The sequence below is a fragment of the Leucopleurus acutus genome, assembly GCF_964270905.1.
Source record: "Leucopleurus acutus genome assembly, chromosome: 1".
NCBI classification, from domain to species: domain Eukaryota; kingdom Metazoa; phylum Chordata; class Mammalia; order Artiodactyla; family Delphinidae; genus Leucopleurus; species Leucopleurus acutus.
Genome location: NC_139142.1, coordinates 183,904,537 through 183,931,598, shown reverse-complemented (window position 1 = coordinate 183,931,598; position 27,062 = coordinate 183,904,537). Strand labels below are relative to the sequence as shown.

Sequence of the window (27,062 nt, the reverse complement as noted above, 5' to 3'; positions counted from 1 at the left end):
GTCCCCTGCATCGGCAGGCAGATTCTCAACCACTGCGCCACCAGGGAAGCCCTACAGTAAGTTTTGAAATCAGAAAGTGTGAATGTTTTAACTTTGTGCCAAGGTTATTTTGAAATTGAGTTTAACTTAATTAGATAAAGACCAGTAGACGAGGAACTCTTCTTCAGAACAAGCCTAAGCAGGCCCCACACCAACCTGATTCTTAGAAACAGGTTGGCTCTCTAGACTTAGCCAGCCAGTTGCACTCTTTTCCTTCATTCATTTATGCGTCAGTGATTTTAGGGAGTTTTTATAGTAACATAACTGTGAGCAATGTTGAAAGTTGGATAATGTAAACAAAAATCTAGTGTCTGGGAGATAGTTTTGGAAATCATTTCATCCCAAGTGGGAGACATTAAGGTTTTTAACCAGAGCAGGGATAGTAGGGGTAGGACACTTTCAGGAAGTGTTAGAGGTAGAATTTCGAGGACTTGCGATGGATGAGTTATGGTTGGTAAAGGAGTTTAGGGATCGGAGGTACTTGTATTTCCAGCTTGCGGATGACATGTGGGACTAGATAGTGATGGCCTGAGTAAAGATACACAGTAGTGTCATCTGGTCTTTCAAGAAGTCCTGCAAGGTTGGAGCAGAGAACAGGATTATGAGAAGGTTTATTTAAGTTTTGTTTTGTTGGTTGTGTTTTAGGGAAACTTGCTGTTTAATTATCACTTTAGGTCCCAGAAGAAACAGAGCAGACACTTTTCCTTCTAAGATGGTTGGTAAGAGAGTTGTTGTTTGATGGTTTCTGTTTTCCCTGGAGCTAAAGTTTGGAGGTGGGGTAGGTTAGGAACTATGGAACTTCAGGGTAGTGAAGGGTTGGAATAGACACTGAGAAATGTAGATAAAATAGCAAGGAAACAGAAAATAGGAATGAAAAAGACAAGACAGAGGATCGATTCAGGAAGTCCAACAGCTAAGTATTATTTCCTGAAAGAGAGAAGAGAGAAAACAGAGGGGAGGAAATTATCAGTGAAATAGTTGAGGAAGCACAGAATGAAGTTTCCAGATTGAAAGGACCCACTTGAATCCCCTAAAATAAGACCAACATCACCGTGAAGATGTAAGTAACTGCAGGTTTCCAGAGAAAGAACACCGGTCACTTGGAAAGGATCTAGAATCAGAGTGACTCCAAATTTCTTAGCAGCAGCCAGTTTGCTTTTTTTATATATATGTATATAAATTTATTTATTTTATTTATTTTTGGCTGCATTGGGTCTTCGTTGCTGCGCGTGAGCTTTCTCTAGTTGCGGTGAGCAGGGTCTACTCTTCGCTGTCGTGCGCAGGCCTCTCATTGCGGTGGCTTCTCTTGTTGCGGAGCACGGGCTCCAGGCACGCGGGCTTCAGCAGTTGTGGCTCACGGGCTCTAGAGCACAGGCTCAGTAGTTGTGGCGCACGGGCTTAGTTGCTCCACGGCATGTGGGATCCTCCTGGACCAGGGCTCGAACCCGTGTCCCATGCACTGGTAGGCGGATTCTTAACCACTGCAGCACCACCAGGGAAGCCCCAGTTTGCTTCTTAGAAGCAAGACCCTGAACAGTGTCTCCAAACTGCTGACAGAAAATGATTTTCAGCTCATAATTGTATATGCAGCCAGATTATCAATCAACTTTGAGGGTAGAAAAAAGATGTTCAGACATTCAGGGTACAGAATTGAGGGAATATGCCAGGAGAAAGTAGTAGCCCATGGCGCCCGGGATGGGGCCTGCCCTTTCCTAACAGATCTTGCTTCTAGTTAACTCATTATGTGCAGTTGTTACGTTGACACGTTAAAACTTTGAATGGGCCACTGAACTGTTCAGTTTTAAATTATTAGAATAGTATATCCATTTAACACACACACACACACACACACACACACATACACACACACACACACACACACACACACACACACACACAAAGATAAAGGGGAGGGAGAAGCAGCCAGCCAACAACTCAAAGTTTCGCTGATAAGCGTTGATAAGGGACAGCAGTTGAGGGGCGGGCGTTGGGAATGGTGTACAATCTTTGTACTGTTTCCCTGTGGAAAGCATTTTAAACGTGGAGTCAGGAGATCTCAGGCTGTGTCTAAGGGCCAGGTCTGTGCACAGCAGGGTGTGGGTCGGTCTCACCGGGACGCTTTCCGTTCTTTCCTGGCTGTTCCCGAGGCCTTGCGTTTCCTGTTCCACCTGAGGCAGCTCTCCCCAGTCTTCACGTGAGAAACTCAAGCTTTGATGACACAATTTTTTCCGCCATTTAAGTACTTTGAGCAGTGACCTATGGACAAATGTGTAATTCAGAAAAATTAATGTAGCCTAAACACATCTCATTCTCTTACAGCCTGGGGACTATAAAGTGAAAATGGAGCAACAAGAACCAGCAGATTCTCAAAATACCAAGCAGTCTATTATTTCAGAGGAGGTATACATTGATTTTTACTTCCCTTCTCCTTCGCCATATTAAGCTGAGTTTAAAAGAAATGTATAGACTATTTGCTCTTTCAAATGATTGTTTTTCTTTTTTCTTTTTTTTTTGCGGTACGCGGGCTTCTCACCGTTGTGGCCTCTCCCGTTGCGGAGTACAGGCTCCGGACGCGCAGGCTCAGCGGCCATGGCTCACGGGCCCAGCCGCTCCGCGGCATGTGGGATCCTCCCGGACCGGGGCACGAACCCGTGTCCCCTGCGTCGGCAGGCGGACTCTCAACCACTGCGCCACCATGGAAGCCCGTGTTTTTCATTCTTTAAGATAGGTTTTAAACACTGTTCCCGCCCCCTTTTTAGGACTTGGGCATTTTGCTCTTGTGTGGGAGCAGTGGTGTATCATTCTTAATTATATGTATTAGCGAAATTGAGGCTGTTTTTAAAGTGAGTTTTGACTGTTGATTTTTAAAATTCTCAATTTTTAGTTTTTTCATTTATTTTTTATTGAAGTAGAGTTGATTTACAGTGTTGTGTTAATTTCTGCTTACAGCAAAGCGACTCAGTAATACACATATATACATTCTCTTTTATGTTCTCTTCCAGTATGGTTTATCCCAGGACATTGAATATAGTTACCTGTGCTATACAGTAGGACCTTATTGTTTCAATTTTTATTAAAAGTTTCTCTGGGTAGAAGAATAAATCATGTGAGTTTTAGGGCTTAGACATTTCATCCCTAAGTATCACATCTTGGTTAGATATTTGTGGTCTCAATATGTGTGTTTAAGAAGAATAAAAACCTAAGTTGTTAGTTGTGGTCTAAATTCCAGAACTAATGTATGTCTTGTGTGTTATCCAGTTTACCTTTTAAAAAGTCTCTTCCTACAGGAACCATTGTAGTGGATAAACTTTAAATCCTTCATCTTTGGAACTCTGAGCTTGACACCTTTCTGGAATTCTTTTTTTTTTTTTAATTTTATTTATTTATTGATGGCTGTGTTGGGTCTTCGTTTCTGTGTGAGGGCTTTCTCTAGTTGCGGCAAGCGGGGGCCACTCTTCATCGCGGTGCGTGGGCCTCTCACTATCGTGGCCTCTCTTGTTGCAGAGCACAGGCTCCAGACGCGCAGGCTCAGTAATTGTGGCTCACGGCCTAGTTGCTCCGCGGCATGTGGCATCTTCCCAGACCAGGGCTCGAACCCGTGTCCCCTGCATTGTCAGGCAGATTCTCAACCACTGCGCCACCAGGGAAGCCCTGGAATTCTTTTTGATTTAAAAATCTTTCTGTGTTATCTGTGAACAGATCTGCTGATAATTATTAGGTTGCTGCTGGCGACAAGTGACAGAATAGTAAGAAAAAAGCTACTTACTGCTTTATGTACACAGTGCACCTTTGTGCTCAGTCAGTATAGTCTGTAGGTAAGTTAGTCCTGGTAACCTAGCCTTGGCATCCAGGCAAAACGATGCTGGGTGCCCCTCAGACTGGGTGGTAAACCCATGTGTCATTATGGGAAATGTAGTCATTGGCCGTGGTATCCCTGTATTCAGCTTTGCTGTGCAGTCATTGACAGTCAGATGCCACTGAGTTTTCACATCCTAAACACACACACGTGACTGGCACCCAGATCAGAGGAGAGACGGTTAGGAGCATCCCAAGAAACCCCTCCCTCCCTCCCTCATGCTCCCTTCTAGGTACCCCTGTCCTCCCCTCTCCCAAGAATTTGTCAACTCTCATTTCTTTTCACCTCTTCAGTCCTACCTCCAAAACGCCACAGGACAGCAGGCCCACCATCAGAAAAACAACTTTCAATTCTTTAGACACAAAGAAAACTTGGACACAAATTTTGGGGAGGGAAGCGTGATCATTGAGAGCCACAAAAAGTTTGAAAGGAAAAATAACTAAATAAAAAACAGCTCAGCTTGAAAGTTTCCCAACTTACTATCTGATCTTTTAGTTAATTTCAGAAGGAAAATGGGTCAAGCTTGAAAGAACAACTTACAGAGATCCTACTGGTAAAACAAGGTAAAGTATTTTTTTCTTCTTTTTGTAAAATGCTGAGGATTTGGGTTCTCAGGGTCTCTATTTAGTGTTTAGCATAAACTTTGATATTTTCCTCACTGTAAACTCTGTCTTAAGTAAAGAATCTAGTTAAGCTGTTTTAACACCATTCTCCCAAGTAGATTAGGGTGAACCTAAAACTTTTGGGCCAAGCCTAATTTAGGCTGATAAAGCAGCAGAATAATTAACAGTACAGGTGACTTCCTTCTATTAAACCAGTTTTTATCTCTGAATTAGAATTTAAGAGAAATTGCTACTGGGTTTGAGGTAAAACTTACAGGCTTACACCTTGCTCATGGAAATGAAAACTGGGGGGGAAAAAGTTTTTTAAAGCATTTCACACTGTGTACCAGTCGCCATAAAGACATATGTGGGTGAGGGCCGGGAGGGAGTTCCTGGGGCCTGGCGCCCGCGGTGTCTGAGACTATGCTGAGAAAACTATTTGGGATCAGATTTATGCATGAAAAATGTTCATCATAAATTTAAAAGACAAATAAATTGAAATTCACCTCAACATCTTAAAAATAGAGAAATAATTGTTACAGTGTATTCATTTGTCAAAATCTAAGCAGCTGTCTCCACAGCAGATCATGAAGACAACCCAGCAGTATCAGAAAAGTTAACAAGCTGGTAACAAAATAGGATATTGGATATATGGTTTTTAAACCCTGCAAATAATGTGTAAGAAAAGGCTAGAAGGAAAACTGTAGCAAAATATTAATGGCAGCTATGTGACTAGCCTTTTTCTTCTATTTTCCAACTTTTCTGTTTAGTAATTCTGTATATTATAAATAACAGAAAAAAATGTGCTAAACGTTTACTTATGAAATACAAAAAAAGAGTAAAACAGAATGAGAAGATAGGAAAATGTAACTAAATTTAGTATCCAGGTTATATGATATAAATTCATTAACATAAAAACTCTATTTGCTAAGTGATCAAATGAGAATAAAGTTTCTTCATAAGGAAATAAATACATCTATCGTCAGTGTGAAAGTACATGGACTTGCCAGTGATTTAAACAACTTTTGACTATATCTACTAAAGTAGCAAAAAACAGTAATAAGGTTCAATGTTGGAGAGCCATGGGGAACATTAAGATATTCATAGCACTGGTAAACCCAAAGTAAGAAAGCTAAGCACACAACGCCCCATCCACAGAGTGGGAGGGGGTACCTGTTACGTGCAGTGAGCTGGGTGTGGTGAGGCCCGAGACTTAGGGAACACGACAGGTGCACACATACTTACACTTGTGAAAACGTAGCCAGAGCTTAGAGCCTAACCTACCATGACACAGCTTGGTCCTCCTTCCTGTAGGGTTAAGTTTATAACACAAAATAGAGCCCTTAACACTAGTTAGTGTGAAGAGTACGTGTTGGTTGGGGCCCATGTGGCTGTGCACCTGCCCCTGTCCTCTCTTCCTTCCAGCACTTCTTCATCAGGGATGTGCCTCGGAATCACTTCGGGATTTGTTTCCAAATACTCAGGATTCGGTCTCACCTCCGGAGAGTCTGCTTCAGTAGTTGGGAGTGGCCTCAGGTCTCCCAGACTCCACACTGTGTGGCCTGTTTACAGCACGGTCTTCCGCATCCGTCCATACGTACGGCTGCCCTGCAGCCTCCGGAGAGCGCCTGTGTGAAACATTAACATTGCATACCCGAATGTCAAGCTTTGAAGAATGAATCTCAGTACTTTACAGTACTATTGCATGTACAGAACAGTTAAATTGCAGCTAGAAAATCCTTTGTTCCATTGTCTCGTTCATGGAAGAGGGTATGGAATTGATTTGGGGAGAGTAAAGATGTGCCGGCTGTGTGCCCCTGTATCGACATTCAGGAGAGAGCTGAGCTCCCCCTCTGGCACCCTGCCTACCTCTTGGAGTTGGTTGACTAGAGGGAAGAAAGTAAAACAGGCTTTCCTTATAACAAAGACTAAAAACGGAGTAACTCAACGAGAATCAGAATTCTAAAGCTACAAGAGGCTTTTAAGACAACAATCAGATGGACGTCTCTCCTGAGTCCCTCTGAGATGACTGGAGCTCTCGGGGGGCGCTCTTGTTCTACTGTTTCTTATAAATACGTACCTATTTTATGGCTCCATACTGCTTATTTAATTCAGCGTAACCACTATAATGATGCTCCTCTTTTTGCTTCCTTTATTCCTAGTGTGTTGGGGATGGGACCTTCAGTGCTTTTCCCAGCACTGTCTTCTTCAGTCTTTAGGACTCTAACCCTAGGAGGCAGCAGAGAGAACTGGGCCAGAAGGTGTTTCGTCACTTGCGAGTTACTGACTGATCAGAATGGCTTGTTGGTTGGCTTCTTGCTACTAACAGGAATGGGGGCAGCTGTGAGTCGTCCTGGTAGTCTGGTTGATTTTCACAGGTTCATTTTCGACATATTTGCACTTTAGAATTTGGGTGCAATACTAAAAGATCTACAGTTTACCGAAAGTTTTTTTGTTTTTTTTTTTAACCAGATTAAATTCTGACACTTTTTAATAGAAATGTGGCAAGGTCCAAGCCTCCAGGACAACCAGATAAAAAGTACGAGGTTTCCTCCAAGGAGCACCTCTTACCCTCAGTCTTTCTCCGGAGCCATCCAGATGTCTTCCTTTTTTTTTTTTTTTGCGGTACGCGGGCCTCTCACTGTTGTGGCCTCTCCCGTTGCGGAGCACAGGCTCAGCAGCCATGGCTCACGGGCGCAGCCGCTCCGCGGCATGTGGGATCCTCCCGGACCGGGGCACGAACCCGTGTCCCCTGCATCGGCAGGCGGACTCTTAACCACTGCGCCACCAGGGAAGCCCTGTCTTCCTTCTTTTAAATCAAAATTGTTTGCTTCTTTACTCCCATCTCTAACCGCTGCTTTTTTCTGTTGAAGGGCTAAGAGTGAGGAGGAAATTCTCTCATACGCCCTTCCCCCTTTAAACAACATGGTTGTTCCAGTAACTGGATTGTCAGTACCGGGTTCCCTGAAACAAATAGCTAGTCAGGAATAAAGCTGTGAGGGGGGGACCAGGAGCCGCTCACCCCACTTGTTCTCTTAGGGACCATTTTCCCTTTAGACAGGATCTCACGCATGCAAAGCAGAGTACTTACCTAAATTTATTAATTCCTCAATTAATAAACAGGAAGGTCCTACTTTCTTACATTGTGTAGCTGAGGTGACAGCTTTTAAAATCTAAACTATAAATAAACGTCTCAATGGTTTACATTATGCAGGATATCCTTTGGAATTTGCACAGGGGCTGGATTTGCACTGACTGCTTAATCACCTTTAAAGCTGTGATCGCCCGCTGTGATGCTCACGCAAATTTATGATCCAAACAGAAGTGTTTTGAGTAAATGATTTGAAAACTGATTTGAAAGGCAGCTCAAGTGATGAGCAGGCCCTCTGTTTAGATGTAGAGAGTTAGATGTGGGAGGCAGTGGTTTTCTCTGATAATTTTTAGAGGCTGTGGGAAAGCACAGTTAGCTCTTTTTTTGATACAGATCTTTATTGCGTGGTGTTCCTGGCCGCTATCTTTAGCACATTTGCATGCTTTGCATCTGTAAGGTGCTGGTTATACACCCCAAACCTAAGAAGTCTCCTCTTCAGCACTAATGCTTTTGTTTTTTCTTGTCTGCCTGAACAGAACTTGGGAAACTGTGAAACGGACAACGAGGAAAGGCCAGTCGGCTGATGGTATGAGTGCAAACCTGTTAGAACTCTCCCGAAAGGAAGTCCCACACAGGACTAGGAGACTGGGGGTAGGAGGGTTTTTTACTGTAACCAAGACCTCAGAGCAGGGTTATCTTCAAGTATGATCTTTTATCTTTAACTCTGGTGTTCTATTTTGCAACACTGTAACTAAATCAAGCTTTCTTTATCAATAACTTCCGGTTCCTGTTACCTAAGCTCAGAACAGTGTTTTTGAGGGGAAGATGTCATCATACTTAAGGCCAAACTTAAGTCAGTGTAATTTGAAGCCACATACTGTATCTAGATGTGTTATGACTTCTAGAAATCTTTTGCGTTCTGGTCAGAGGATCTGGGTGAGAGCCTTTCGTTTGGAAAACTTATTTGGCATGACTTGGCGCTTTCTGACCGCTTGCTTTTGTAAGTTGATGAGGAAACGATTTAGGAAAAGACTGTTCATTCAGTTCACTTTCCCTTCCAGCCTGGATGCTTTGCCTGCAAAGATCCCAGAAAAAGTCCTGAAAACCACCTCTGGTCTAGGGGAAGTTGGGCAATAAGTCTTCCTTGTTTTTCCCTTTTATTTTTCCATTTTGTTCTGTGTTCTGTTTTTCCTGGAAGTGGAGCAGCTGCCGCAGCTGCTGTGTTTTCCTACTGGGAAAGCGAGAGGAGCCAATGGTCCTCCTGGGCAGTTGTGTTTTCCAGAATCCAGTGGTTTTTGGTTTTGGTTTGGTTTGAAGCCCAAGTAAACTTGGGAGAAAGGGTCTTTTATCCTAAAACAATGAAGTTCAGTCTAGTTAGCATATACGACAAACGTTGGAACTTATTTGATTTATTGCTTAAAGGAAATCGAAGAGCACAGAGATCAATGTAACTTCGGCAGCGGCCTGGCTGCAGCAGGGCGAGAAATGATGTCTGTAGCGATTCTTGTAGACCAAAATTTGTCCTGGACCCTGGGCTAAATGTTTACTTCTAGTTTCAATTTTATTTTAAAGAAATTGTGGCAATAAAAACAAGCTTTTTATAAAAAGAAAAATTAAGTAATACGGAAGTGTGATTATTTTTTCCTTGCTTTTTTTTAATGAGAATAACTTCCAAAGTTAACTGCCAGTATTGTAGCTTATATTACTTCCTATTGCTAATGGCAGATACAAGACAGATTTCAGCTGCAGCATTTCTTAAAATGTGGGCTTTTATCAATAGATTGCTGTAAACAAATTCCTGGCATTCCTGACCTTTCATTGGGGTTTCCTGGTTTTATTTCCTGCTGGCAGGTGTGGCGGTCATCCCCGTGCTGCAAAGAACCCTTCACTATGAATGCATCATTCTGGTGAAGCAGTTCCGACCCCCAATGGGGGGCTACTGCCTAGAATTCCCTGCCGGTGAGTAACTGAACACTGGGGAGTAGAATGGCCCCTCAGGGACTGTTGGACTGGGCCAGGGCAGAGCCTGAGAACGGCAGAGCTTAGACATTGAACACCTTTTCATCTGTCCATGCGGTTTTAAGTAAAACAAAACCACTTCTGCAGTGAGGCACCTCCAGGCCACACTCCAGTGATCCTCTAATCCGTAGCGGTATCACAGCTCACCTTTCCAGGCCACCTGCCCTCCTCTTTGCAGCGTTCTTTCTAGCCTCTTTTGAGTCATTGGCTTTTCCTAATTTGTCAAGGTATTTCGTTTTCTATCACTAATGATCTGCCTCTGGCAAATTTACAGTAATAACTAGGCCCGGCTCTTAACTCCAGAAACTGTGAATGGGGAAGAACCATGATCCTCCTGTATGTATACATGCCAAGGAAATCATCTTAATTTCAACTAGAATATTTTTTCAGTTGTACAGGAAGTATCTAGAATGCAGTGCATCCTTATAGCACTTAATTGGCTTGTTCCCATCTGAAGAGGTTAGATCTTAGTTATCATTAGTGGTTTAAGTTCTGTATTTTCAAAGTCCATCCCATAGTAACACATAAGTAACAGCTTTATTTTCTTTCTCACTTCCTTGCCATTTCACTGAAGAAATTAATAACTTTAAAAGTAATTGAGGGCTTCCCTGGTGGTCCAGTGGTTAAGACTCTGAGCTTCCACTGCAGGGGGCACAGGTTCAATCCCTGGTCGGGAAACTAAGATCCCACATGCCGCTTGGTGTGGCCCAAAAAAACAACAAAAAAGTAATTGAATAGCCCATGTTTCACTTTTTCTTTGCATCCTGTAAATTCCTTTCAGGAGAAAGGATCTGCGATGCTGCTGGCCTCCTCCCACTTGGCCAGTTTACTCCCTCCTCACAGTGAACTAGTGTTACCCACAGTCCCCTCCCCCCTGCTTCCCTCCTTTCCGATCTTCTCCCTCCCAGGTGACGTTATCCTAGCATTGCATTCCAGAGCCCTCCATATGGCCCTGAGGGAGGAAGGCAAGATGGGAAACACTGTCCCCAACTCGCATGTGAGGAAACAAAAAAAAGCACAGGCTTCCTGTGCTGTAGTCACATGACTAGTCTAAAACCGGGGCCAGTTGGCCACCACCAAGCCACTTACCCGCCCAGGAGATCCGTGCTGTACAACAAGCTTGATGCTGAGATGCTCACAAAAACATCTAGGTCTAAACACGAGGAACAGAGCCACTAAATCTGCCCAGGGGTGTTCTTTTGTCTTTAATTTTTCTATAAAAGATCAAAACCTGAATCAGTTTTATCTGCACGCCCACTTCTCCCAAACCTCTTGCTTGATTGTTCACACGTAGCTCGGCAGCTTGTGTGTTAGAAGAAGGGGGCTCCCTGTCCCACCTCTCACATGACTGGGACTTGCAGGTCTCATCGATGACAACGAAAGCCCAGAAGCAGCTGCTCTTCGGGAGCTCGAGGAAGAAACCGGCTACAAGGGCGACGTTGCTGAGTGTTCCCCAGGTTCGTGCTGCTTCCCATGTGTGTGCTTGGGGACAAACGCTTGAAAATTAGCCAAGCAGTTGATTGTTCTGGATGTGAAAGGGACGATTCTTTGGGTGTTCTTTATGGTCAGGGATTTATTTATTAGCTAATTCGCTGAAGAGAAATCCTTGATGAGGGTTGGTCACCTGAGAGTGAACCTCCCTGCCCCATGAGAGCACGGCTGAGCAAAAAGGGCTGAAATTGGAGAAGAATTATGAGATTAGGGTGCCTTTCGGGGTTCCCACATTCTAAGCTTTATTACGTATTCATCTCATCCGTATGCCGCGCTCCTCACTAGAAGACTTTCTTGATGTGGTGAAAGGATATTACCGCATCTAACCCCTCAGATTTACCAAAATTTCCTCAGGAACTCTGGGGAAAATATGAGTACTAACTACACATGTGTTCTGCAGACCTACAGCGTATATACTAAAGGAATAGGAGAAACCAGTTCCCCTGCATAACTTCTACATAAACTATGAGTTACGAGCCCACTCTTCCTCCAAAGACATTTAAGTGATGAAACGAATGACACCTGACTAGTGTCTGGAAAGGTGATCTGCTGCTTCTCTCCCCAGCTGTCTGTATGGATCCAGGTTTGTCAAACTGTACCACACATATGGTAACCGTAACTATCAATGGAGACGATGCTGAAAACGTAAGGCCTAAGCCAAAGCCAGGTAAGCACGTGTTGGCTACGTTTACAGTGGTTGCGTTGTATTAAATTTCTTCTAACTTGTTACTAGTTTGATTTTTGTTAATAGAATAATGGTCTTTCAGAGATGCTTCATTGGTACTCTTGGCTATTTTCCTAATCTTATGTATTTCAGCATTTTTCTCTTAGCACTTCATTGATTTTTGTGCTTTCTTTATATAAAATGTGCAATTACAAATTTCCATACCTTCTATATGGAGTTTATTCCCGCTTAGTAATAAGGACTACAGGCCTTAAATCATAAACAGTGAAAATCTTCGAAATCACTCTGATTTCTGTCTCCATCAATATTGTAAGAATGGCGGAAGTGCTACAGCACAGCACCATCTTAACTGTTTTTGTTGAGTTCCATATTTAGTGAAGCTTTGGGGAAATTCTTTGCTTCACATTTCTTAGCAAGTTTGGATTCAGAGGCTTTAATGCCTCTGTCGGTTCCATGTGCTCTCACAGCCCCACTAAAAGGTGGTGGTGACACAGACACCACCGTAAAGCATGTGTTGGAGTGGAGGTCTTCCATTTCCCGTCCCTTTTAGTTGTTCCCAGTGTTCAGTTTCCCACTGCAGCTAATTTTAAATGCTCAGTTTTCAAACTAGCGAATATAACATGCTGATGAAGAGTTTGGCAGTTCCTCAGAGAGTTAAACATGGAATTAGCAGGTGACCCAGCAATTCCACTCCTAGGTAAATACCCAGAAGAACTGAAAGCAGGGCCTCAAACAGATACTTGGACACCAATGTTCATTCAGCATCATTCACAATACCCAAAAGGTGCAACAACCCAAGTGTCCATTAACAGATGGATAAACAAAATGTGGCCTATTCTTACAATGGAATATGATTCAGCCATAAAGCAACGAGGCATGCTGATACATGAAGCTTGAAAACATCTTGCTCAGTGAAATTAAGCCAGACACAGGAGGGCAGATGTTGTGTGATTCCACAAATGTGAGATACCTAAAATCGCTACATTCATAGAGACAGAAGGTAGAATAGAGGTCACCGAGGATAGGGAATTCTTGTTCAGCAGGTACCACCTTTCTGTTTTGGATGATGAAAAAGTTCTGGAGATGCGTAGTGCTGATGATTGCACAACAATGTGACTGTATTTAATGCCACTGAATTTGTACCTTCAAAAATGGTTGAATTGGTAAATTTTATGTTATGTATATTTTAACAAAGTTTAAAAATACATATATGCATATCACAGAATATGCTTTAAACTTGGCCATTAAAACATTTGACTTGGAGAACAATAACTTTGTACTGTTGGAATTGTTTTACCACGTGTATAAATTAAATTGGTAGAGACCCAGGTTTCTGTTAAACTCTTATAGCCTTTTTGATAACGTCTTGCACAAAAGCCTTGCAGCGTTTGACCATTCTGGGCCTTGCTGAGATGTCCTTCTGTTTGTTTTCAGGAGATGGAGGTACGTGTCCCGCTCGGGGGCTGGCCTTGAGTGCCGTGTGGTACAGCGTGAGTGGCCATGGCATTTTTTTTATTTTTTGTGAGTTGCTCAGTTGGGCTCGCCTGGTGTCCGGCTTTATTTTCACTTGCACTTTGTTTGTTTAGAATTTGTGGAAGTGATTTCCTTACCAAAGAATGACCTGCTGAAGAGAATTGATGGTAAGCATTCTTGATTACCCCACTTCCTCTGTTTTCCCCATCCCCACCAACGGGGTACTAAATATAATTCTATTTCTTCCTCATTAAACTCAAATACCTAGAAACTGTTTTAAGACTGCAGTTGACCTACATAATAAGTTTCCTTTCCAGGTGGCACAGAGTTTGAAAATAAGAGCAAAACATTCCATGTCAAGTGAAAGCTTTCATTAGGGGCTTTTTTAATTCTACAGAACAGTCAAGACATAGGCCTGCTGATTAGCCAAAACTATTCTATACCTTCAATCTTTAACCCCTGCCATGCAAAGGTATAGTAAATAATCTCTTAACTGATCCTCAAATATGCCAGTATGTTGGACGGTTCTTTGTGTGGGGTCTAAGTTAAAGATTTTAACAAATATTTAGGCATCTAATATATACGCAGTGTGATAAGCTGATATAATGAACTAACTAGCAGCGTGCCCCTTAGTAAACTACTTGTCATGTAGTTACATGTGGTTCCCAGTCAGCCCGTCTCATAGGACTTTGTAAAAATTAGTAAGGTTCCATGGGCCGATGTCCTCCAGTAACCCTACACAAGGAGATACTGCAAAAGACGTGGCAGGGCCTTCGGGGGCTCCTCTGCCAGCTGGGTTCGTCTCCAGTCACTCATGACAAAGAAGTGGGTGATCTCCTAATTTGAATACTATTAAGTTTTTATTTCAAAAATTAACTTGAAGCATTGTTTGACCTGAAGCTTTGGGAGCAGTCTCTTCCTTCCTCCCGTGAGTACCAGTGGCGTACAGTTTTATTTCTGACGTCTGTGTTTGAAAAGTCAAGGGGATCTTTCAAAAACTGCTGGGATTTCAGGTTCCCAGACAGCCTCCATCCCTACGTTACCTTTTTATAGACCAGACCTAAGGTAGAAACCACCTTAGGATCCCAGGGTCAGAGTTAGAAGTGCTCGTCGTGAGGAGATGCAGTGATTTGAGGTGTTTACTCGGGGAGAGCCATGGCCACCCGTCACAGCACAACTCTGAGGCCAACAGGCCTGGCTGGATTGAGGCTCAGTCAACCATGTGTTAGTTACAGCTCAGAACAGGCTCCTAGCTCTTCTCATTAAACGGGAACAGTAGGACAGCCCCTACCTCTGAGGAGGCAGGAGTAAAATTAAATGGGATAATGGTGACACACAAATGCTTGAAGGTTATGTGCTATTGTTTTTATTTGTTGTATTAGAAAAATGTCCTTTTAAAAAAAATTCCTTCCTTCTCCTTTCCAGTAACTTCCCTTCCAGCCTTAAAAGAGGGGGGAAAATAGGGAGGTAGAAGGATCTATATATATAGGAAGAGGGAGGGGCAAAGAAACAGTGTTCCTGGCTTTACTAGCATCACAATATAGTAATCAAATTATTTATTCCACACGTACCATTTGAGGAGTAGGAAGGCACGTGGAGTTCAGTTTTCTATGAAGAATAGCTTTTAGCACTCGCCCAGCACCTGCTGGCACAGATGAGCAGGACAGAACTCTGTCTTTGAGGGTCAAACCGACTCTGAGCTTGTTCCTAAACAAGTGGCTGGGAAACAAGGGGCAGATTGGAAATCTGGGGGCCTCCACCTGAGTAAAACAGAAGTTCTCATGAAAGGCCCTTGTGGTCAGATTCAGAGACCTCATCCAGTCCATCCGAGCACACAGCTGAACTTGCACATTGGAACCTGTGTGTCCCTGACAGTGGAGAGGATGGATGAATCATCACTGTGTAGTTCAGCGCAACAAAGCCCTGTAGTGAGCAATCTATGAAGTAACAGTTGCATCTATAAACTTAAAGCTTTGCTGTTTAATACACAGAATCATCACCTGGTATATGTGCTCTTCTGTCTTTAACTTTTTCTTGTTCTTATCTCATGCTGGAAACATAGTCCTGCTTTTACATCCTGTATTCTTCTGCTAGAGTAAGATCCTTGAAGGCAGGAAACGTCTTGTTCATCACTATACCACCAGCATCTAGCACAGGAACTGGCACATAGTAGCCACTCAGTAAACACTGATTGGCTGATAAGGGGTATTATCCGTTATCAACTTCATTATCTGACTTGTATTCTTCACCTCCTCTAGATCTGGTAGCTAATGAACATCTGACAGTGGACGCCAGAGTCTATTCCTACGCTCTGGCGCTGAAACATGCAAACACGAAGCCGCTTGAAGAGCCCTTCCTGAAGTTTTAAGGCCAAAGGACAGTCGCCTTGTTTCTGTAACCAGGACACAGGCCTCCTTCATTAAGACTTTGTATTCAGCTTAGTTTCAATGGAGATTTGAAATTAGTTTTTTCATAAAATAAAAGCACAGAATGCATGTGGTGGTATGGAATTGTAATTACAGGTAGATTATAGACTTCATTTAAATGCTAGACTCCACAGCTAATATTAAAGAACAACAACATAAATGCAGGTAATGTTTAATCCAGCTTTTAAAAAAGAAAGCTCAGCTGTTAACTTTTCTACTCTAATCCAGGAGATACGGTATTTTCATAGGAAAATAGCCCTGAATTCCAATTAGGTCAACGCTTCCCAACCCCACTGAAAAATATGTACTGAGGTATGCAAACAACCGTTTACGGCATTAGAGTTTTTTTAACAGACAGACCTATATAGGGACTTTCTTGGCCTCTCCTAATTATCTGCTATATGGAATTAATCTGCATAGCACAGGATATAAAAGAGAATAACATTCGTAATAAGCAAATGTTTCCAGTTAGCTAGTGTCCTTATAGCCATCTAACTACTGGAGGGTGACCAGCTCTTATGTAATGAAAAACGGTCGGTTCATTCATGTACCAAGGTTCAGAGGCTAATGAAAATACAGGGCCCTTCCCTCAAGCACGTGTATATACTTCAGAATCTCTTTTCCTATCCTTACCTCAAAAAGTACTTGAAGTTTCTAAAAACCAAGCCCACAGCAATAAGATTTACATGGTTTGGGGCACTGTCTTGGTGTTAAACCGTGAGTATAGCCAGCACAGTTAGCAAGGACCAGAAACCCAATACAAGCTTCTTTAAAGGAAAATATGGATTGTTCCGGCTCATGCCATGCCCAAACTTCCCCTGCCCCCAATCCTCAAGGTCCACCGGTGTCACCGGCCATTTTCTTACCTCTTGAGCTTGGCTGTTGTGTGGACTTCTGTAGCCTCAGAGGCTCCAGGATTACTGCCTCTTTGGTGTAGAGGTCTCTGGATGGTTCTCATTGGCTACCCCTAAGTCATGTTTCCAGCCCTGGACCAGGGGTTAGCCAGGCCCCTCGGAGCCAGATAAGATCAGGGGACTAATGCCAAAAAGGCTGCAGTACAGGCTGCTTGTCTGCAGGTTCACTGACTTACCTAGAGATATTTTTATGAGCAAAAATAGATCTTTATATTGTACTTCCTAAAAAGAATGGAAAGAATCATGCAGCTAGAGAGCTGTATAGATGAAGTCTACTCTCCCCGTGAATACATGAAAATTTAGCCCCAACTAGTTGCTCTAATAGTAGCCTTCCCCTGTGCCTCTTAAATCCTTATTTTTAATCATGGGCATCATGATTCTCCAGGGACTGTAATCCTCTTCCCTGAGCACCCAAGGCCCTCGTTACTGCTCTTCATCAAGAGACGCCAAAGCATACAGAGAATGCACAGGCTCAAGCACACAGAACTAGTCTCCAAACAGCCTCCAACTCTTGCAAAACCACTCCCCATGCCAACCGATAAAGCTACACAAACGCTGATGGAGGACAGAGATTTGTAACCCCTGCCTGTCCTTTCTGCCGCCTTCTTTTCCTGAGTGCAGTTCAGAAGTGACACCTAAATCCTAGAACATCGCCTAATGCAGTTTATGTTCTCTGCAAATATCAAAGGCTATGCTTTGGAAATTCGGTCAGTTTGAGAACTGGCAGTCTGGATGCTTTCACTGGCTGGCCCTATTAGTGTATCAGTATTTAAACGTTGAAGGTTTATTAGTACTTTTTTGAAGGTTTATTATTAAAAGCTGTATGTCCACCTTCTTTGGGGAAAAAGAGCTGTAACACTGGGTTGTATTTCCATGGTAACAGTGGTCTGAGGCCCTCAGGAGATGCTCTCCAGTGGACATGGCGACTCTCCCGCCTGCCTGTATTTCCTCTGCCTTCCTCCTGAAATTAGTTGGCTTTGTGATCCTAAGCTAAATAAGATACACGTCCTGCACTAAGAAAGTAAACAATGATAGAAAACCATATGAATGAGAAGGACTTCTTTGAAAAATTAAGTTTGATCTTTTTGGGCAATAAAGCACATACCTTGAAAAATGAATTAGGGAATTCCCTGGCGGTCTAGTGGTTAGGACTCTGTGCTTTCACTACGAAGGATTCCTGGTCGGGGAGCTAAGATCCCATAAGCCATGCAGCACAGCGCCCCCCCCCCCAAAAAAGGAATTATTTATAAAGAACTGTGCTATTGCAAATGGAGGCTGAGATATTGTGACCGTTTTTTTTTTCTGCTCTTTCCAAATGTTAGTCACAAAACTGAGCACCCTTTTGTTGGCCACTCACTGTCCCTCAATATTTTTAGGATTAAACTAATACATTTGCAATAGGTATCTCAGGATGAATTCTGTATGAATATAATGAACCTATATAATCTTAGAAATCATTTAATACCAGATTTTATTTTTCCAACACAACCAAAAGTTTTATTAAATAAAATTTTATTGTCTACTGTTTACACTCATGTTGCTGCTATAAAGTACAACAACATACACAGATTCCTAGCATGAATTACTCATTGTTCACCCCCACTGAACTACAGACATTGCTTGAGAATTAGATCTTTGCTTTAGGGATTAAAAAAAAAAAAACTGGGGCATAGTATCTTGAAGAGTATTCTCAAGTGATGTGTTGGAATTCCAAGGCATAGCCGATACAGTAAAACAGCACCGACTGTGCTGTCCCTGGGAGGAAAGGGGAATGGAAAACAGGCAGAGTAATTATAAGCAGTTGTTTCTGGTGACAGATTTGACTCTGAAAGCTTGATTCTGCTCATCTGGGCTAAGTGGCTGCTTTGAGGAGGAACAAATAAAATGGGGGAGGGTGGGAATGTGGATACTATGAGTTAAAAAAGTATAAAAAGTAATTATATCTAAAATATAGACTAGATATAAATGATCCAGAACTCATTAAATAAGCTCAAAAATACTAGAAAGTGGCAATTTGAACTGCATTTATTTTTAAACAAGTGGGGGGAATACTGAGTGTCCTGAATGTTGTGTGCAAAACTGATCCACGTCACCATCTCACCGTCACAACCGAACATGGCAAGGCAGGTACATTGGTTTCCAGCATCACAGGCAACACTGCATGTAGGTTTTTTAATGAATAATGTAAACTTTAATGTTAAGGCAGCTGGTACTAATGCTGCACACAGGCTTAGCTCCGTGCCCATTTCAGGAATGAGACGGTCAACACTTGAAAACAAACTGTGAGAGAAGAAAAGGGGAGCCAGCATTATCTGACAAAAACAATGAGTCAAAATATTTTCCCTTTCACACACACAAAAATACTGGAACATTTAGAAAAACAAAGCACCCATCCCGCCAACTTCAGCCTGTTCCTTAACAAATATTTCAAAATACTGATAAATAATGGTGACTGCAAGCAGAATTCCAGTGCCCGAGCCAATGGCCCCGAGGAAGTCGGCCAACACCGACAGGGCGCCGATGCACAAGCCCCCAAACGCAGCCGCCGTGGGTATGTACCTGGAAGACAAAACCCCGAGTCAGGCAGGGGAGGCCCACAGGGAGGGGCAGCAGGAAGCAGCAGTAACAGGCAGAAGAAAATTGAACTAACGCGCCAGGGAACTGTCCGCAGTACTGACGATTCGTCCAGGGCTGTGCACAGTTATGTGTTGATGAAAATGATGAAAGGAATTATCTGACTCAAGAAATGATCTGATTTCAAGAAACCAGTTAATAGCCAAGAAAGGCAATACAGGATTTTTACAGCAGAAGAGGAGAATCCTCAACTGTGATTTAAGTATTGGAACGTTTAATATTGTTTGTAAGTGGGTAACCTTTAGCTCCCTCTCGTAGATGAAGAGTAAATATCAAAATGCTTTCTAAGTATCAAATTTATGTGACAAGATTTGGATGACCCTATTCAATAGTAATTCAACCTTGGCCACATGTTAGTATCACCTGGAGAACTGTTAAAAATAATGGGATTGTATTTAAAATACTCCAGAGGGGGAAAAAAGATGGGGGCGAGGGACCATGGATGGGGAAGACAGTAGATGAAACAAGAATGGGAGAAGGATAACAACTAAAGCTGGATACAGTTGAACGCAGGGGTTCATTATACCACTCTGCAATCAATTCCATGTTGTAAATAAAAAGTTTAAAATACCAATGCCTTTTCAACAAATGGTTCTGGAACACTTGGCTATCCACATGGAAAAGAAGGAATCTGGACCCCTATCTCACATGAAACAAAAATGAGCTCAGAGTTGTCACAGACCTAAACATAAGAGGATTAATCTTTGTGACCCTGGCTTCTTAGATACAACACCAAAAACAGCACAAAGAAACCAAAGAAGATATAGAAAAACTGAATATCAAAATTAAAAATTTGTGCATCAAAGGACACCATCAAGAAAGTGAAAAGACAACCCACAGAATGGGACAAAATATTTGCAAATCATTTACCTGATGAGATACATCCAAAATATTTTTTTTACCCTTATAAACAGTAATAAAAAGACAACCCAATTAGAAATTTTAAATGAGCAAAAGAAGAGACATTTCTCCAAAGAACATATTTGAATGGCTAATTAACACATGAGAAGATGCTTAACATCATTACTCATCAGGGAGACGCAAATCAAAACCACAATGAAAAGGGAAAAACCACAATGAGATACCACTTCATACCTACTAGGTGGCTAAAATCAAAACAAGAATTAGTGCTGGTGAGGACGTGCAGCAGCTCCAGACACTGCAGCTGGATGCAGAATGGGGCAGCTGCTCTGGAGAAGGGTCTGGCAGTTCCTCAAAACGTTCAACACAGTTACTACCCAACCCAATAGTTCCACTCTGAGAGAAATGAAAACGTATGTCCACACAAAACCTGAACAAGTACGTTCACAACAGCATTATTCACGACAGCCAAAAAGTGGAAACAACCAAAATTTCTATCAACTGATGAATGGATAGACAAAACATGATACATCCATACAAGGGAATATTATTCACGAATAATGAATGAACCCCCAAAACATTATGCTACGTGAAAAAGACAGTCACAAAGGATCACGTATGACTCCATTTATATGAAATGTCCAGAACAGGCAAATCTACAGACACTAGATAAAAAGCCTGGGGCTGGGAGGTGGGAGGGTGGGTAGGAATGGAGAATAACTAATAGGTACAAGGTTTCTTTCCAGGTGATGAAAATGTTTTAAAAATTATATTGTAATGATTACACACTCAGAATATACTAAAAACAAAACCCCACTAAACTGTATATTTCAAATGAGTAAATTACATGATATGTGAATTATATCTCAATAAACTGTTATCAAAAAACAAAAAACTGGGGCTTCTCTGGTGGCGCAGTGGTTGAGAGTCCGCCTGCCGATGCAGGGGACACGGGTTCGTGCCCCGGTCTGGGAAGATCCCACATGCCACGGAGCAGCTAGGCCTGTGAGCCATGGCCGTTGAGCCTGTGCGTCCGGAGCCTGTGCTCCGCAACGGGAGAGGCCACAACAGTGAGAGGCCTGCGTACAAAAAACAAAAACAAAAACAAAAAACTGATGCCTGGGACCCACCTCAGACCAGATAAATCACAATTCCTAGAGGCGGGATATCAGTATTTTTTAAAAGCTCCCAGGTGGTTTTAAGTGCAGCCAGACGAGGACCTCTGACCTACAGCATTTTAACACTGGGCTGAGCAGTGAAGGGAACATAATTTCAATTAAAATAATAATTTAGGTGTCAATTCTGATGTGGAGAACAATTCACTTTTGTGTTAAATTTTGGTTCTTTTGTGTTAAGTAGAAGAAAAGTGCTTCAAATATGAATTTAAATAACATCTGAGAACAAATGATAGATTGAAAAACCAAGAACACGTGTGTGTATGTAACACATTCTCTCTCCTATCCAAGACTGAGTCTAATGGCCTTCCTTACCTATTAAGCTCATGAACCATAGAGGTATCCCTGTGGCCTCTCATTACCATTTGCTGTTCTTTAAGCTGTTTAGCTACCTGCAAAGAGAAAAACAACTTTTAAAATCAAACTCTATTTCACTGTTTACTACTAGGTTCTGTGTGAAGTGCTCTCCACAGAAAATACAGGAAGACTGAAGTAGACACTGTCATATCATAATATTTCCTGAGGCTACAATGCTGCACAACCACATTATCCATACCTTAAGCCAGGGTTTCTCAATCTTTCCTTAATTATCACCTCCCTAAAGAGAAATTAAATACTAAGGAATAAGACTTTGTCGGGTAGAGTTGAGCTTTGGATGGTCACAAACCATTGTAAAATCTAAGAATTTTTCACTTTCCAGGAACTACCTGTAGTTTTTAACTCCCTGGGGATGACATTACCTCATTAAGAATGTATGAATTTGAGTTTAAAATTACAAAACTAATTAAGTGTATCAATTACCATTTGACACCTAAAAATTATGAATTTTTTTTTTCATTTTCAAACAAACCAAATACTTACATCTTTGGCTGAGGAACCAGACACCTCTATCCATGTCTTAGAAAAGAATGCACATGATCCCAACATGAAGATGATATAAACAACCACATGGACAGGATCCTCAAATATGGCGCCCATGGACTCAGGAGGAGAAAGGTAGTAACAAAGGCCCCCCACTGGGTAAGAACGAGCAGGTCCTCCCCCACTGACGTCCTATAGAACAAGAATAAAAAGCACAAATGGTCACATTTCTGTGACTTTTCAAACTCCTCAAAAATTATGATGATGTTTTAAGCTCAAAGCACCTACAGCTAATGATTCTATGTAACTTAAAGGATTTACTTTTGTGTCTGATATCTTCACTCTTACAAAATTATATAAAAAAAATTATATAGTGAGTGTCTATTACATAAGACTGAATATATTAACAGAAGAGCAATTTTTTAAAAAAATTATAATACTTCTACAAGAAGAATCTTCTCTTCCTGAAGACAGCAATAGATCACATCGATCTCTGATAACATTTAGTCAGAAATTTTCTGAACTATGTAAGAGTACATACATATTCTTTCACTTCAAGGTATGCTATTAAGAATGCAATCAACTGAAATATTAACAGAAGACTAACGACTCACTACCTAAACTTTATATGATTTGTATATTGTAAAGAGTAGTCTTTTAATAAGTATAAAGGGATTTTTTAATCCACACAAACATTTAAGAATTTTTATAGTAAAAGAAATGGGAATAACATGTATTTGCTCACATTAAATAGAAGTTCTGGGCATAGATGGTGGGAAAGCAATTTTTGGATGCAATGATTAAAATGTCTGGTTCCTGAATTTACAATTTCCAAATGATTCATTTACTGAGCCCCTAGAATCACTGATTCTAAATCAAAAGCCCTGACAAATTAAACTTCCCAATAGCTCTCTCACTTTAAAAAAAATCTCATTAAGATCACAACACAATCCATACAACCACTCAGTGCATTTATTACTGTGAAATTATCATAGTAACAATGACTGCCAGATTATTAGCTCATGAGGGGAGGGACAGTCCCTCCCCTCACCACAGGCAATCCAATTTCTGTTAAATGAATGGAAAAGGAGTCCAGCTGACCCTTGAACGAGGGGGTTAGGGCACCGACCCTCCATGAAGTCGAAATCCACATATAAGTTATTGTTACTCCTCCGCGTACACGGCTCCTCCGTATCCGCAGTTCTGCATTGCAGGATTCAACCTGCTGCAGACCATGCAGTACTGAAGTGTTTACTACTGAAAAAAACCTGCGTCTAAATGAACCCGTACAGCTCAAACCCATGTTCAAGGGTCAACTATTCTGGATAAAGGGAATCATACTTCCTTCAACTGCCTTTCAAGAATTACTGTTTCATCCTATTAAACTTTACATTTTAAAAATGGCCTTCAGTAAATGCAGAAAGATACGTCGCTACAACTTACAATACAAAAGGTAGCATGTTAAGACAAATGCATAGAATAAGCACCGTATTTCAGGAATGACTAAAAAAATAGTTCTTTGGGGGAATACAAATTCTAGAATTACATATTCTGAAAACAATAAAGGCTCTTACTCTTCTCTAATTCTGTAGTTTTAAGGGGGAAAAAACACTCCTTGGTCAGGTGAAAATTTAAACCAGTCAAAATTCAATCCTGGACTTCCCTGGTGGCCCAATGGTTAAGAATCTGCCTGCCAGTGCATGGGACATGAGTTTGATCCCTGGTCCGGGAAGATCCCACATGCCGCAGAGCAACTAAGCCCGTGTGCCACAACTACTAAGCCTGCACTCTAGAGCTCACGCGCCGCAACTACTGAAGCCCGCACACTCTAGGGCCCACGTGCCGCAACTACTGAGCCACGTGCTGCAACTACTGAAGCCGGTGCGCCTAGAGCCCGGGCTCCGCAACAAGAGAAGCCACCAAAATGAGAAGTCTGCGCGCCGCAACTAGAGAAAGCCCATCCCGTGCGCAGCAACGAAGACCCAACGCAGCCAAAAAAAAAAAAAATTCAATCCTACAATAACTCACACCTCAATCACAATGTGGCTGGATTGCTTTAGGAGCTATGATGAAAATCTAAAAGAGGAAGGCAGAATTTACTGGATTCCATTTCTAGCACCTGTTCTCTCTTCAATATAGTTATTATGTGCCTTTCTTATTTACTGCCATTTGGGCCATGAAAAACGGTGGGGGAGTCAGGAGAGGATGATTTCAGTATCCTATATAATCAGCAGATAGCTTCTTGGAAAAAACCATTATTCTAGACAATAGAGGAATAAGATTACAAAACAGGGAATCACTTTCATAAGAGCAACTGTGATTTTAACCTAAAAGGTCACTCAAACGAGATGTGAAAATGCTTCCTAGACGTAAAATAGTACAGTACTCGGCCAATCTTAGTTTTACAATGCTTACAGTTTTACAACTCTTCCAAATAAATGATAAACTGGGCTACAGGTAAATGAATCTGGAAGTGTTATATATAGCAACTGCTTCAATTATGGCTCATCTCTTTCAGTTAAAAGCATGAAATGCAAATTAAAATAAATTTGAATACTTAGAATAAATAATGAAATACTCACAGCCCACTGTCCTAGTAAATTTACTAAAAAGTTGCCACTAAATCGAACTGACAGCATCTGGGAAATAACATACAGGTTGGACACCAGGGCCGACTGCAGGATGATGGGGATGTTGGAGGTGTAGAAGAGCTTGATGGGGTAGCTGCTGTACTGCCCTCGGTACCGGGCCGACTTAATGGGCAAGTCCACACGAAATCCCTGAAAAAGGAAGCTTAGGAGTAAGGCGGAGAGGCTGCACGTACCACGACTCCAGACGAGGCAAACAGTCACAGGAGGGACTATGCAAAGACAATGCTAACAAACTTTCCCTTCCACAGAGACACACAGAAATAGAAATCCTTTTCTATTTCATAATTGCTAATATTTTGCACCTCAGAGTTTAAACGATGGAATTATTTGCCTAACTAGATTTTGAAACACTGACTTAGCTGCTAACATTTCAAATGGTATTCTCCTCTTTAAGAGCAAAATAAAAATCCACACTCCACTTAACTTCAGCAAAGAAAGTATACTTACCTGAAAATATATAACAACAGCAAACACGAAAACTGTAGCAATGAGGTTCATGAGATTGGGTAAATTCTGACGATAGAAAGCCTCCCTTAGAGCTCGAACTTTGTCTGTCCTGGTGGCCAGTAAATGAAAGAGAGCTATGACTGCACCCTCAAACTCGGTACCTGATAAATCAAGATAGAAATCGGCTGTAGCTTCATTACCCAAAGTTGTCCCAAAAGTCAAAACAAATAACCTTGAAGCTCCAGTACAAGGCAGAAAATATGAGTCCAGATAATTCATCTATGTTTATGATACAGCCATGTGTGGAGCTTCTAAAAAATATTTACATCATTGAGGCAAATATGTCTTTTTTTTTTCATAAATCTGAAGTTTTCTCAAGAGACTATTCTTGATGAAAACAAAGTAGAATAAACCAAAGCAAATATTTAGTTCATAATGATTTGCCTCACCTTTACTTTAGGGAAGGGAAAAGAACATTCAGAGGTGGGGTGGGGGGAGATGGGGAAAAGAAGCAGCAAAGCAGAATAAAGATGTCAGAGTTGAAAGACAGACATTACTCTACCAAGCTTGCCTTTAATTCATTTTACTAAGTATATTAATAAACCATCACCGCTATTTTCTTAAGGCTGGGACCAGGTTAGATGTTAACCATTACAAATCTTGGATGGCATTTGAGAGAAGTGGAGATGGGTAAGGGGAAACACAATGAAATATTTCATAATTTAGGTGCTATTACAAAGCCAAGGAGAATAGCAGCAAAAGTACTATACTCCCTGATGATGCAATAAATAATGTTTTTTTAATCTGAAATCCACTACCTTTTTATCCCTCGAGGAATGCTGAAATCAGTCAAAATCAATGACTTCTGCAACAATGGCTTAGGCAAATAAAATTTTTTTTTTTTTTTTTTTTTTTTTTTTTTTTTTTGCGGTACGCGGGCCTCTCACTGTTGTGGCCTCTCCCGTTGCGGAGCACAGGCTCCGGACGCGCAGGCTCAGCGGCCATGGCTCACGGGCCCAGCCGCTCCGTGGCATGTGGGATCTTCCTGGACCGGGGCACGAACCCGTGTCCCCTGCATCGGCAGGCGGACTCTCAACCACTGCGCCACCAGGGAAGCCCAATAAAATTTTTTAAATGTTTGCAACCACTGAAATTTTAAATGAGAAGAGGCTAAATTTTAGATACTATTCTTTCTGAAGCAACAGTTCATACTCCACCAATCTCTGCTTATCAGCTTTGGAACACCTGACATCCGCCGTCGCCTGGGACAGCAAACCAGGGCGTCTGTCGGCAGTCCCGCTCCACCACCTCGTGCTCCTCTCAGCACACACCCGGCCAAACCCGTGCAGTTGCGTCCCTGTGCGTTGTACCTCTGCCAGTGTTAATGGTAGTGGGACTAAAGGCCTTCCAGACAATGGTTTCACAGATGTTGGTGGCAATAAAGAGGGAAATCCCAGACCCCAAGCCGTAACCCTTCTGTAGCAGCTCATCTAACAGCAGCACAATCAAACCAGCAACAAACAACTGTGGGGAAAGAAATGCAAGTAAGCTGAAGCAAGAATAAACTCAGAAAGGGGCAGTGAACACCATTGACTACTTTCAAAGTACAGGCATTTTCAACACTAAAACCTAGTCGATGCAGTATCACTATTATGACACCCTGCATCTAACCCGATTTAGTTTCATCAGAAGCCAGTTCTGAAAATGAGAGGACTGGAAATGTTGTTACATTATAAAGCAGACACTTTGACTTTTAAAGTATATTTATATTTCTCTTATAATGTTTAAATAAGACCTATTGAAAAGCACCCTAAAACAAAAATGTTCACAAAGTTGT

General features: G+C 41.8%; 2 protein-coding genes across 8 annotated transcripts in view; one reads left to right on the top strand and one right to left on the bottom strand.

Moving 5' to 3' along the window:
- Window positions 1–543: 543 nt before the first annotated feature.
- Window positions 544–17,349, top strand: NUDT5 (nudix hydrolase 5). The gene is given in 11 exon segments (XM_082835710.1): window positions 544–1,099; window positions 2,359–2,439; window positions 4,391–4,458; window positions 6,660–6,720; window positions 6,723–6,760; window positions 8,125–8,174; window positions 9,440–9,547; window positions 10,969–11,064; window positions 11,664–11,765; window positions 13,370–13,423; window positions 15,515–17,349. Coding segments are annotated over 10 exon segments (747 nt in total). The 5' UTR covers window positions 544–1,099; window positions 2,359–2,379; the 3' UTR covers window positions 15,625–17,349.
- A 55-nt stretch (window positions 17,350–17,404) lies between these two features.
- Window positions 17,405–27,062, bottom strand: part of SEC61A2 (SEC61 translocon subunit alpha 2) — a 28,711-nt gene continuing 19,053 nt past the window's right edge. For 4 of the 7 annotated variants that reach the window (XM_082835650.1, XM_082835651.1, XM_082835655.1 and 1 more), the window contains 6 exons: window positions 26,596–26,749; window positions 25,226–25,386; window positions 24,710–24,907; window positions 22,128–22,319; window positions 21,582–21,658; window positions 17,405–19,155 (listed from right to left, as the gene is read on the bottom strand). In XM_082835650.1, coding sequence (XP_082691776.1) covers window positions 18,969–19,155; window positions 21,582–21,658; window positions 22,128–22,319; window positions 24,710–24,907; window positions 25,226–25,386; window positions 26,596–26,749 — 969 coding nt within the window. In that variant the 3' untranslated portion in view covers window positions 17,405–18,968. Of the gene's footprint in view, window positions 19,156–21,581; window positions 21,659–22,127; window positions 22,320–24,709; window positions 24,908–25,225; window positions 25,387–26,595; window positions 26,750–27,062 lie in introns of those variants that run through there. The other 3 variants (XM_082835653.1, XM_082835654.1, XM_082835656.1) reach the window with 3 other exon arrangements.